Source organism: Eptesicus fuscus, chromosome 19 (assembly GCF_027574615.1).
Source record: "Eptesicus fuscus isolate TK198812 chromosome 19, DD_ASM_mEF_20220401, whole genome shotgun sequence".
NCBI classification, from domain to species: Eukaryota; Metazoa; Chordata; class Mammalia; order Chiroptera; family Vespertilionidae; genus Eptesicus; species Eptesicus fuscus.
Window position 1 is genome coordinate 45,513,323 of NC_072491.1, and position 12,667 is coordinate 45,525,989.

The window sequence follows — 12,667 nt, forward strand, 5'->3', positions numbered from 1 at the left end:
TGAAAAGTTCCTATCAGAAGTATGTCTGGTATCGATAAACTAAAAAAAAAAAAAAAGTAAAGAAATACTGTATGAAAATCAATTTCTATCCAGCTCCAGCCAAAGATAATAAACATCTTGAAAAACTAAGAAAGTGAGAGATAGGAGTGAGATTGAATGACCGGAATTTAATAAAGGCAAAGTGAAAAAATGACTACTTCTGATTTGAGAAGGGAGGGCAATTGAGGGACTCATATGTTTAGTATCATGTCACCTTATACGGATCAGTAATGTTTCTTTTCCATTTCTTTCTTTCTTTAGCTAGCTTTAAAAGCAGTACCAGGTTTACTGTTAAAAATTACTCCCAGTATTAATGAGTTTTATTTCCCAAAACAAAATAAGGGGGGGGGGGGGGGAGAGGAGTTTGCAACCCAAAGAAAACCACATTTCCTCACTGTGTAGGCTCAGTGAATCATGTCTTATCACTGTCCCCTATAATCTAGGGATGCAAAGGGACAGCAAATAGGGCATTTTAAAACTGTTTTAGACTTGCTTTGCCTTTAGATACAACTCCACGCTCACAGGAAATACAGAACATTAGAGAACAAGCTAGACACCACCACATACCAAACAGACAAATCCACAAGACAACTGGCCAAGAAGCTCCGCTCCATACACCGGAAAACTAAGCTCAGGAGGACGCCGGAGTCCCAATCCTACGCCCGCCCGGTCCCGCGGGGTTTCCTAAGCGCCCGGCAGTAAACATTCTTACCCACCGAGAGGGGAAGTGGTGGCAGGTGCACGTGGGGAGGAGGAGACTATCGTGACTCGCCTGTTTTGTGTTTCAGTAGCTGTGCTTCCTTTTTTTCTTTTTGTTGACTACGCACCCGTGAAAAGGAGCACAAACCATCACCGCACCACGCGAGGCCTTTCACAAACAGGCCCGCCCTGAAGCCAGCACCGACACCGAGAAGCAGACAGGACCGGCGCCCAGAAGCCCCGGGCGCCCGGGCCACTTCCAGAAACGCCAGAGCTCACCCTGGGCCCGGTGGCCGCAGCGAGGAAAACCAATTTCTTACCCACGAACTTGTAGCGACTCATGACCGCGTCGCCGGGCTCTCCTGGGCGGAAGCGGAAGCGGAAGTGGCTGCGGTCGCCCCGCCCTTCCGGCCTCCTCCCCGCCCCCTAGCCGCCGGGCTTCCGTTTCCCGGGAGGCCCCGCGGCCGCTGAAGGTGAGCGGCCGTCATGGCGTTCTCGGCGCCGGGGGCCTACCTGACGCACCAGCAGAAGGTGCTGCGGCTTTATAAGCGGGCGCTGCGCCACCTGGAGTCCTTTTGCGTCCACAGGTGGGAGACGGGGGACAGGGGGCCCAGGGCGCGGGGGGTTGACGCTGGGGAAGCCTACGGAGGCCGGGAGTCCCCAGGGAACCGGACGTCTCAAGGACTTCGGGGACGGAGTGGGAAGGCGGCCCCTCGGCCCGCAGGCCCGGGTTCGAGGCCCCACATCGTCGCCCCTGGGCTTCGAGACCTGGAAGAGTTGCCTCTGTGGCCCGGGCCTCAGTTTTCTGTTAAGAACGCAGCATTCAGCAGGGAGGGTTGCAGACGGTTCGGTGAAATAAAGGAAAGTGCCCAAAACTGCAGTTGTCACGCCTCCAGCGCTCGCTGAATAATAGCTGTCTGTATGACCTCGTTCCTAATATTAATATGTGCATTATTAATAATATTGTGTGCATTGTTTTCTTGGGTCTTCACAACAACGCTGAGCGTTAGGGACTATTTAGCCTTATTTTGCAGATGAGGAACTAGAGACAGAGTAACTTGCTCAAGGTATTATAGCTGGGAAGTGGCCCGGTCAGGATTAAAACTCAGGTGTCTAAGTCCAAAGCATCTCATTCTCCCAGCTTCCCATGAGCTTTCCTCCTTTTAGCTTCATCCAGCCCTTTACTGCCTCCACACCCCATATACTTCTTCACCTCCCACAGTTTCTTCTTTCCTCTGTCCATCTGAGACTAGTCTTAGAACAGTCTTGAAACATAGATTATTTTCGTGGCCCAGGTGCAGTACAAGGTGAGGGGACAACCCAAATGTGCCTCCACTCCCTTATCAGAATCCTAAAACCTCATCCCGGGAGAAGAACTTCTGGGGAAAACCTCAAAACATTGGAAAAGGTCTGGACGAGTAGATAACATGTCTAATCTCCCCAAATCCTTTTGGTTTAAGGGACAAATACCGGTACTTCGCTTGTTTGATGAGAGCTCGGTTTGACGAACATAAGAATGAAAAGGATATGGTGAAGGCCACCCGGCTGCTGAGGGAGGCGGAGGAAGAATTCTGGCACAATCAGCATCCTCAGCCATACATCTTCCCCGACTCTCCTGGGGGCACCTCCTATGAGAGATACGAGTGTTACAAGGTGGGTGAGGACAGCACGCGACCGACGGCCTCCTGAGAGGTGGCCTCTGCTCCTCCAGTTCCAAAGTTACCCTTTTAGGGGCAGCTAGATTGCCTTCCAGGTGACATTAAGACTTTTCTTTCCAAATTCAGCTGGTGGTATCTTTTTGGCAAAGCAGAATGCTACTTAGTGAATAACTCATTTTTGGACATTAAGGTAAACCGTTCTGGATTGGTGGTTAGAATTTCTGAGAAATTCTAGATAATACTTCCGAAGAACATAAACCCACTGGATATTTAGAAGACACGGGTAGGGAAGGAATGATGCCAGTTCTGTCTGAACGGACCGTGCTATTTTTCAACCCCAGGCTGCTTTACTCAGAGGCATTCTCCCTGCTTATCTTCTGCTGCTCGGTGCATGGTGTCAAACCGTCTGACACTTGCAGTGGAATAAAAATGCACCTTGAGTTCTGTCTGTTGTGCAGGACCTGTCAGTGGCATGTAAATGTATCTTGTGTAATGACGCCATGATTTCCTCTCCTGACAGGTTCCTGAGTGGTGCCTAGATGACTGGCATCCTTCTGAGAAGGCAATGTATCCTGATTACTTTGCCAAGAGAGAGCAATGGAAGAAACTGCGGAGGGAAAGCTGGGAGCGAGAGGTGAGTCTTACCTGCATTTTACCATGTGGCTTGGCCCACGTGGTCAACACCTGGAAGGAGCTCAGGTTTTGTCCCATGAGGATGTCTGCAGTCCAGTTATGACAGTTACTCTGGCCCCTTGCTTCCACTGAGATATACATTTCTCAGTTAAATGTGACACACCCATCTTCCACATCGGTTACACTGTGTTCCCTTTTGGGTTTTCTGGTCTCTAATGTTGCTTTTCCCCTTCTCCTTCCCCTTCTCCTTAATCCTTTGCCTTTCCTTCTTGCTATGCCCTGTTATCTCTTAACCTTACTCCCCAGCAGTGCCTTAGACACTTTTGATGTCTGCTGCACATTTTTCAAAGCTTAATCTTGCTGTGGTGTGAAAGATATATTGGAGAGGGTAAGGTGATGAGTGGAGAGACCAATTTGAGGTTATTGCAGTTTATTCAAAAGATTATGGCAGCCAGCACTAAGGTGCATGCAATGAATATGAGGGAAGTAGATTCAGGAGATAGTTGGAGGGATATAGAGATAGATTGGATGTGGGGGGTGGACAGTGAGGATCATGAATGGTTTCCAGGTTATAAACTTTAACATCTGGAGTTTGCTGATGGTGTTTATTGAGATGGGAAAGGTGGGGGGTGAGGGGGAAGAATGTGGTAGGCGCCATTCTAGTGCTCAGGTTTAAGTGTGCTAAATTTAAGAATCCTAAGACAATACGTGCAGATGTCAGAAGGTGACTGACTGGATGTAGGAATCTGGATGCCAAAGGAGCTTGAAAGAAACTTGTGAGCTAACAGTTGTTTTCAACGTCAGGGAAATAGATGAGTCTCTACGAAGACTAGAGAAAAGAAAAGTCGCAGGCGCTCCACTTGCAGAGGTCAGGAGCAGGAGACCGAGGAGCGCCCAGCAAGGCAGGGCAGTCAGGCGGGTGTGCCGCAGGTCCCGGAGAAAGTGTTTCAGGAAGGGCCAGGCCACGTACCTCTGCTGAAAGTTGCTAAAAGGTGAAACAGAGTGAGGACTGGAAATAATGTGCAAAGAGTTTGGCTGCAGGAAGGGCATTAGTGGGCGTGACCGGAGCCTTTTCTGGAAGGTTTAGTCACCCTGGCAGTAGTGAGCAGAGAGTGAGGAAGAGAAGACAGGAGGGAGCGAGGATTCTTGAGAAGTTTTGCTGAGAATAGTAACGAGACCACAGGATTATTTTCTAAGACGAGAAATAATGGTGTGTAATTTGGAAGGAGGGAGAAGTCGATAATGTTGATGAGGGAGTTTCGGGAAGAGGCGTGGGATCCCGAGCATGCAGGGAGGCCTGTCTCTGCGTTTGGGGACGGGAGGTGTGGTGATTCAGGGAGAGCAGGAGGTCCACACTGCAGTTGACCACTGTAACCTCCTCCACACAAACCTTCCTCCTTTTGCTGTTGTCTCTGCCACATTATTAAACAGCACCTGTGCTGGGGGCTCAGCTTAACCACCTTCCAGAATGGAGTTTTCTGGAGGAGCTTCATAAAGTCACTGATCTGGAAAGGGGTCTCTGGGTTTCTTCCTCTGTTAGGGCCGTGGTAGTCTCGGAGATCCCTGGAACTGGGGTAGTTGGTCAGTATCAGGCAGAACTGAGCATATTTTCCATGTGATTTTTGTTGCTTGTCCTGGTTGCTATTGGGGGAGAGGGGCTTTAAAATTAACATCCCTAATATATATGAATTGCGATTTCTTTTTTTGAGATTTCTTAATGGTGATTTTGGGGAACACTTAGCTGAGACACAGAAATCAACTTTTGTTGGGGGAGGGATTAGAGTTTAGGTGGGGAGACCATAATCAGGGGAAGTGCAGTAGTAGTTGTCATGGTTTGGGGTAATGAATAAGGTGGGGTGGGAGAGATTTCTCAGCTTTGCTGTTTTAAGAATGGGAAAAGCTTTGAGGACACCTTTTCTGAGTTAAAGTGTGGCTATCAAATAACGCAGGTATGAACTAACAACACTTCAGGAGTGAGGATCAGATAGCGTGTGATGTGACAGCAGAACGAAGGTGACACTAACTGTGCAGCCGGGATGGTCAGTTCAGCTCCTTTTCTAACTGGTCCTTCCTTGACCCCTTCCAGGTTAAGCAGCTGCAGGCGGAAACCCCAGTTGGTGGTCCCTTCACTGAAGCTTTGCCCCCTGCCCGAAAGGAAGGTGATTTGCCCCCACTGTGGTGGCATATTGTGACCAGGCCCCGGGAGCGGCCCACATAGAGACAGAGAGGAAGACACACCACCAGTCCTGCTTGCAAGTGAAATAAGTTACAGAAAATATACACACTTGCCCTAATAAAAATAACAAGGTATGACTGATGTGTTGTTCTGTGTGAGGAGGGGACTGCCACTGTCTTACAGGCTCCATAGCAGTTGTGCATAGAAAGAAAAGGACGTGACAAGTCGTCAGTCAGATGTGTTCTTTTCCTCCCCATGAGTCACATGGGTAGCACATGTTGTTAATAAGGGACAACTGTAGCAGAACCAGGTACAAGATTTACTCTGAAGATTGAACTGCAGAGACTAGTTGAAGCCTTAATTAGCACTCATGTCTGGAAGGAATGGAGGCTGAGAGAAGGTATGTTAATATTAAGGACTTAGCTACCATCTTGGATTCTACTGATGGAATTTGTTTTGATTAAACAACTTTCTCTAAGCAGCACACATTCAACAAATAAACCTGGGGTCTCGGGGTGGAAGTTTGATGGGTAGGGTTAAAGCATCCAATTGGGGATGAAACTCACTTGTTTTGGAGGCAGTTTTCCAGCTTTGCTTCCTCTACTGTAGCTTGGGTTGCCTGCAGACTCAAAGGTAAGGGTACAGCAAAACTCTAACCATTTGAAGAGGTATCTTTAAACGGTAAAGCCAGCCATGGCCGGTGGTGCTCACTGGTTAGATCATGGGCCTGTGCACTGAAGGGTCAAGGGTTCGATCCCCAGGTACCTAGGTTTCGAGTTTGGCCCCCTGCCCCCCCATCTCCAGTCGGGGTGCATGCAGGAGGCAACCAGGCGATGTGTCCGTCTCTGTCTCTCTCCCCCTCTCCCTCCCTCCCTCCCTTCCACACTCTGAAAAAGCAATGGAAAAAATAACCTTAGGTGAGGATTCACAAAAATAAAAGGTAAATCCATTCTAAGAACAATCAACTGAACTCGGCTACCTTTCGTTCTTGACAGCTCATTGGAACTGCATTCAAATAATTAGTTCAGGAAACGTCTGTCCTTAGGGCTCAAAATCATCACAAAAGTCATGTGCTGTCAGTTTTCTAAGTAAGCTAAGTCTGAGTCTCAGTGCATCTTCTAACATTTGACGAAGACCAACTGAATTTTAATAAGATTTGAAATACAGGCCTTTTTTTTCTTCTAGTGGTTCTTTATTTATAATGTAGGCTGAAGCAATTGTTACAAGATAGAAGGGAAACACATCACACAGTTGTTATTTATACAAGTTTAGAACAAAAAACTGCACAGCGAGAGGTCAACTCTCAGTACAAACTAGCAACTAAACCACAATAATTTACCTTTAGAAACGATTTCTTTATTGTAGCTGTGACACTGCTTTTACAATATGCAAAAACACAAACAGGACTACCCAGGGTGTTTTGTCACATTCTTTCTACAGTCAATTTGGCAACATTTTATATTAAGTTTCTTCAGATTATACTAACGTTTAAAAACTAAACAGTGAAAAGCTGTACCGAGGTACAGTTACATCCATTTATTTCAAAGATTTAAAATACCACTCTTATCTATTGTAATTACCTTGCAGTGATTTCTGCTTTTGCAAAAACCATCTCAAGCATCATATGCACAATGCATCAGCTACTTTTTAGTCATTGAGATTGGTGGGCTAAACCACAGGCACTACTGTTGCTTATATTCTGTAAAAGGAGCTTGTTTTTCAAAGAAAAAAAAGCTTAAATAGTTTCTAATAATCATGCCTTTGCTTTAAAGCCATAACATAAAATGTCCTTGAGCAATCACAGCAGTGTTAAATGTCAATATATAGAATTAATGACTATACAGGTACGTTACTCTCACATCCAATGCAGTTATGTGTTAAAGCATAAGATTATGTGATTGAAGAAAGGAGCCAACAGGAACCTGCAGGGTCTGTGGGACCCACCAAGCTCCTATCATCCCTTGACAGGTCCGGTCACAGGGGGCACTGTCAGCTGACCCCGCTACTAGGAATTGCTTTCTTCTTCGTGTTTATATTCTCCCAACAAGACCCTCTAAATCTGCAAATCCCTGTTGGCTTTAGGGGACGGGCATTGTAACAAATTTAACTTTCACTTAAAGAAGAAAAGACATAAATCCATTCCAAAAAACATTACCTAAAGTACAAAAAGAGGGACAGTCTAGTGGTCAGATTCCGAGTGACAATAAATCAATCCTCCTCTTGTTTAGTATGAAGCCAATTAAGAAAAACAAGCCCCCGGATTGGTAAACACATTGGCAAGTTGCTGGATGCTAAGCTGGTTACTCTTGTTAAATCCGCTCAGAGTTTTTTCAAAATATTTGGGCTTTTCAATGCACCCAGCCTGCTGGGCACAGTTAAGTAAAAGGCATTTGCTTTATCTAAGAATTCCCTGCTATCATGTTTAAATGTTTTCACATTTTTGAAACTGCCTTACCCTTTTGGATGCATCTGGATTCGATGAAAGTGGGTATAACAGACGAACTAAGTGGGGGATAAATTCTATGTCTACCCGGTGGTGGCAGCATGCACAGGATTGGAGGTGGGTGCTGTGTGCAGTCAAGAGGAATCGTGGGAGAAAGGAAGTCCTTAAACACCTTACAGAAACAAACACTGCAATCCAGTATGGCTTATTCGGATGCATTAACCATGAAGCTACTAGAAATTCAACCTACGAGGCTACTCTTAAATGTGACAGGTCGGCTATGTTGACAGTGCCCCTCCCATGGCCCTCCCCCCAATCCCAACAGTCTACCCTCCAGATTCACTTCACTCCGAATAGTGCTCATCTGCTTTGCTCATTCAGAACATCGTGTATTTAAATGAAGAGTTTACCTCTTACCTTTTTGTTTGTACATTAAAATAACTTGAATTTGCTTCTAAGCCAGACTTCTACAATGCATCTACAAAAGCTTGCAGGAAAAAAAGAAAAAGATCCCCCTATTTTCTGAAATTAACTACTTCGTGGTTCCCCTGCCCTGAGCCCTCCCCCCTTATGCATTTAAAATTTTACAAAGACTTATAAAAAAGTTAAGTGGAATTTGGCACCTTCAGAAAAATCAAAAGGGAAACTAATTTTAAATGTGCAGAAAGAAAATTGTCAATATTTACAAATTAAAAGATCAAGGTTATGTCAGTTACATATGTTGCTTTTAATTCTTATCTAAAGGTGTCGAGTACTTTCAAAAGAGGTGTATTTTGAGTTGCCTACAAAATCTTTTGTTTGATTATAGATTGGAATGGATAAGACAAATTAGGTTTTATTAATTAAACAGTTCATTCCCCACTGGCAGCATTTCCGTGAGCCTAAGAGAAGCGAGGGGCCGAGCGGTCATTGGTCATGGTCTTCTTCAGCTTCACGCCCCTTCGGATGGCGTTCAGCATGTCTTCTCCTTGCGGGGCCTCCCTGGGGCTCAGGTCTGCGGGCTCACTCTCTGGAGCCCGGCCCGGGGAGGCAGTGGCACTGGAGGGATCCCTCTCCTGGTCTTCGGCCTCGCTCTCTGGGATCGCCTGTCTGTGCTCCTCGGGGATACTTGGCTTCGGGCCTGGAAGGGGAGGGTTGACGGAGGCTTGACCGCTCCACAGTGAGGACGGCATGCTGGTGACCCCCTGGGGGCCCTCACCCACAGATGGCGACTCGGGGCTGTGCTCACCCCGCTCCTCTGGCCCATCCGGAGGGGCTGGCAACACCCCAGGGAGGTCTGGGACGGTTGGGGTCTTCACAGGGATCACGGGTGTCTTGATGGGGATGGGCCCGGCTCCGATGGTCCCCCGGCGGACAGAAGGCTTGGTGGAAGGGGTCCGTCGGATGGTTGCAACCCCTGGGGTGACCATGGCAGGTCCGAGGGTGGTGGGGAGGCCAGCAGTTGAGGCCGGGCGCTTGGCCTGGAACATCCGTCGGTAGGACTGGCTGATGTCGCTGTTCCTCGGGATGGTGGAGGATTTGTCAAACTCCTGCTGCTGGTCTGCCTCCTGGTCACCACTTACCGAGAAATAATCGTAATCTGAAACTGATGATAGGATTCGATTAGAAACCTCCAAGGCAGCGGCTTTGCTTTCTGATTCTTCTGTGTTGGGAGAACAAAAGGCACAAGAGGCAAGGTGCTTAGCCACAGTCTCTCCCCAAGCCTCCCCCAGGCTTCTGCGCCGTCCTTAGGAACTGCGGACATGTAAGGAGCCCTTGGCAGGGACCTTCCTTCTGTTCCCTGATGTAACCCCGGGCGCCTAGAACAGTGCTGGGCCTGGCAGGCAGGCACGCACATGTGGTGGAGGTGACAAACGGGAAACGGCCGGGCTGAGGCAAAGCTCCCCGAGCGTCTCTAAGGAACGAGGTGGCGGAGGGAAATCCCCACGCGCTCCAGTCCAGATTGCAACATGAGCCCCAAGCCCTACTCTCCCTCATAATTAACTCATTAGGCGACACCTATGCAGTAGATGGAGGTACTGGCAATGAATCCCTGAAGACAAGGTACACAGTGCGTTCCATCAACGAAGTGTGCTCACCTCCTAAAACAATGTATCAGAGGGGACAGGAAGCTTACAGATTTCTGAATGGCAACACTATTGCCATTGTGGACCGTATGAATCCAGGTGTGCTGTGTATTACAGGGTATTTACAGCACCTGGCCATCCAGCACCCCCTCCAGGTGTGACAGCCAAAAATGTCACCAGACATCGCCAATGTCCCTTGGGCAGCAAATCCCTTTGATGGACTGCAAACAGGGTCAACTGTCACAGACCCATTCTAGCTGTCAGACTGCCATGCTGCTGGCTTGGGAGTGTCGTGGGGATGGGGCGAGGGAGGCATGGTGGAGAGAGGATTTGGCTGGAACAGATTCAGAGTCTGGGCTTCAGACTCTAACAGACCTTAGGTTCAAACTCTAGCTCTGCTGCTTATTGCGTGAATTTGGGCAAGCTACACAGGCTCAGTTTCCATGTATGTAGAATGGGATAAAAAGACGTATATAAGCGATTGAGAACATTAAGTGGGACAATAAAGTGCTGAAACACAAATGATGTTCTCGTTAACAACGTCCGTCTGAGTTTCCTTTGAGAACTACCCTGCACCCTGAAGGTGAAAACCAGCTGCAACAGCCAGTCACTGGCAGCCGCCCGCCATGGCCACGGCAGGTCAGCTCTCCCAGGCCCTTCCTTCCAAGATGACCTGTGGTTCACAGGACTCCCCTCCCTCTGCGTCCCCGGGGGAGGGCCTCCCTCTTCCTCACGGGCCCTGCCCGGGAAGCCCAGCTGCCTGGTACCTTGGGAGGGAATGGTGTCCTCTGAGCAGCAGGGGGTGGTGGTCTGGGTGCTGTAGCCACTGGAGCACTGCAGCGAGTCCCGGCTGCTCCTCTGGGTGTCTAGCTGGAGGCCCCGCGACAGGGCCAGGGCCAGCTCCTCACAAGCCTCCATCTCCTCGCCAGGCTGCAGGGTGGAGGAAAGAGACAAGCCACAGGGCTGTGACTCCCCTGTCTCATGTCCCCAGGGCCCTTCCGTACCCCTCTCCGAGTGGGGACCAGGTATTAGTCCTCCTCTGCTTCTGGGAACACCATCTGTCTGTGGGCCCAGGGACAAGGAACGTGCTTGCTTGGGCCCTGTCCAGGCTCTAGAGATTTCCACAAGTCTGATTCCCACACAGGCTTTCCCCTGGGAGCCTTATGAAAACTGGACAGGGGGGCGGGGGGGGGGGTGTCAGCTCCCTCAGCTGCGAGGTCCCCGATGCTGGTCAGCATCTGGCCACCAGCCAGGTCCAGAGGGGCCCACCCACCGATAGAGAACAAAAGCATCACCCTGGTGGCAGCGGACACGGTCATGCTCCGTGGTCTCTGAGCCTCCTCGGCAGCAGCAGACGGGCCACCCGCGGCGGCGGGTCCTCCTCCGCTTGGGTCCTGCTCCCGCTTCTCTTTGCGGCGCTGTAGGGTGTTCACCAGAGGCTGGTCATAAGGCCCTGGCTTGGCCCAGTCCTACGTAGAACAGTGTGGTCAGGTACCAGGGCCTCTGCTCCCAGGTGAGGGCTGCGGACCCTCCAGACAGCTGCCCTCAGAAGGCATCTGGTCCCCTTGGGGGAAGCTCAGACTGGGACAGGTCAGCAGGCCCCTTCTATTCCCTCCCCTGGCTCTAAAGGGAGTGGAACACCCTTTGGGGACCCCCTGGTCACCTCCCATTTCCTCACATCTGCTCAAAGATTACAAATCCTCAACAATCAGACGAGTGGCCTGTGGGAGACTCCACTAACAGCTACCAGCTGTCTAGGTGTCTGAAGGCACCAGCCAGGGATGGGTCCAGTCCCCAGTGACTTCACTTGAGTGGAGTGGCCACCAGGGGGCGCTGAGGGAACTGCAGCCACTCCCCCAGAGGCTGACCCTCCACTAGGAAAGCTGGACCCCAAAAGGCACCTCAGGATGTGTCCTGAGGCCCTCACAGTGGAACGAAGGCGCCCGGGATCAGCTGGGAGGTTTTGGAGGTGTCTCGGGTCCATACCACGTGTGAGGGATGAAGACCTGCTCAAAATTGGGGACCTCCTCTCAAAATAAAGCAGAATATCCTCGGGCATCCGCTGGGCTTTTGCTTTTATATTGAAGCACACACGTTTTAATATAAAACAATGGAGACTAAAAATCAAGTCTGTGTGTGCTTTGATAAGCCAATACATATTTTGGGTTATGATGTTATTACCATGTCCCAGTAAGGGCCTGGGGGGGGGGGCGGTCTGCAGAACGTGGGGGACAGACCCTCCCAGCCCTGATAACGGGCACTCTCAGGTGGCCCCGAAGGGCCAAACTGGGACTTGGACCTTGGAACTGACGCCTCTGCAGGTCACATCTGTGTCTACTACCCAATGGGGTTAACTCCTGCTTCGTAACGGAGCCTCTCCAGTCTCGGCTCCTGATGGACTTGTCTGTCTCAAAGCTGCCTGCCACTCTGGCTCTCCCGGTGGGAATTTACTTGGGGAGAGGCGTTATGGGGAAGAAGGCAGAGTGTGAAAGGAAGGGGAGAGGGGATAATCAGGGTGAGGTTGGTGGGACAGAGGAGGTGAGCACAGAGGCCATGAGAGAGAGGAGAGGAGGGGCGGAGGGAGGAGAGACACAAACCTTCCAGCTAGGGATCTGAGATGACGGGAACATGCCGGGCCCAATGGTGTAATAATGAGCGTAGTCTGGAAGGTGGACAGAGGTGACCCGAGGGAGCAGGCGGGAGGCAGGCAGGCAATGAGGGAAAAGGCTTGCCCCCACGGGCCCCACATGGGACTCACTTGATAAACTATAGTGAGTAAACCCGTTAGACAACTGGAAACGAAACAAAAAAGGGGGGGGAAAGGAAAAAAATTAATATAACAGGACGAGTGTGGAGATACAAGATGGCATTGACATTCAATGAGAGGAAGCCCTGGACTTCTGTAAACAAGCACGGCCTGGTGCTCATGGGCGAGCCGGGACGCAGGCAGGAG

At 49.7% G+C, this 12,667-nt stretch overlaps 3 protein-coding genes across 12 annotated transcripts in view; 1 reads left to right on the forward strand and 2 right to left on the reverse strand.

The window, feature by feature from the left end:
• The window catches only part of TATDN1 (TatD DNase domain containing 1), a 32,519-nt gene extending 31,405 nt beyond the window's left edge, over positions 1 to 1,114 (reverse strand). For 3 of the 5 annotated variants that reach the window (XM_054708690.1, XM_028147904.2, XM_008143281.3), the window contains exon 1: positions 1,059 to 1,114. In XM_054708690.1, the coding sequence (XP_054564665.1) occupies positions 1,059 to 1,080 (22 nt within the window). In that variant the 5' untranslated portion in view covers positions 1,081 to 1,114. Of the gene's footprint in view, positions 1 to 606; positions 655 to 755; positions 778 to 1,058 lie in introns of those variants that run through there. The other 2 variants (XM_054708692.1, XM_054708691.1) reach the window with 2 other exon arrangements.
• The window catches only part of LOC103287589 (E3 ubiquitin-protein ligase RNF139), a 50,569-nt gene extending 45,227 nt beyond the window's left edge, over positions 1 to 5,342 (forward strand). The window contains exons 1-4 of one of the 4 annotated variants that reach the window (XM_008143280.3): positions 1,123 to 1,325; positions 2,199 to 2,391; positions 2,917 to 3,030; positions 5,116 to 5,342. In XM_008143280.3, coding sequence (XP_008141502.1) covers positions 1,225 to 1,325; positions 2,199 to 2,391; positions 2,917 to 3,030; positions 5,116 to 5,247 — 540 coding nt within the window. In that variant the 5' untranslated portion in view covers positions 1,123 to 1,224 and the 3' untranslated portion in view covers positions 5,248 to 5,342. Of the gene's footprint in view, positions 1 to 1,122; positions 1,326 to 2,198; positions 2,392 to 2,916; positions 3,031 to 5,115 lie in introns of those variants that run through there. The other 3 variants (XM_054708683.1, XM_054708685.1, XM_054708682.1) reach the window with 3 other exon arrangements.
• Positions 5,343 to 6,384: 1,042 nt separating this feature from the next.
• MTSS1 (MTSS I-BAR domain containing 1) overlaps positions 6,385 to 12,667 on the reverse strand; it is a 149,462-nt gene continuing 143,179 nt past the window's right edge. For 2 of the 3 annotated variants that reach the window (XM_008143278.3, XM_054708268.1), the window contains 4 exons: positions 12,312 to 12,506; positions 11,010 to 11,183; positions 10,482 to 10,644; positions 6,385 to 9,233 (listed from right to left, as the gene is read on the reverse strand). In XM_008143278.3, coding sequence (XP_008141500.1) covers positions 8,530 to 9,233; positions 10,482 to 10,644; positions 11,010 to 11,183; positions 12,312 to 12,506 — 1,236 coding nt within the window. In that variant the 3' untranslated portion in view covers positions 6,385 to 8,529. The remainder of the gene's footprint in view (positions 9,234 to 10,481; positions 10,645 to 11,009; positions 11,184 to 12,311; positions 12,507 to 12,667) is intronic. The other variant, XM_028147893.2, reaches the window with a different exon arrangement.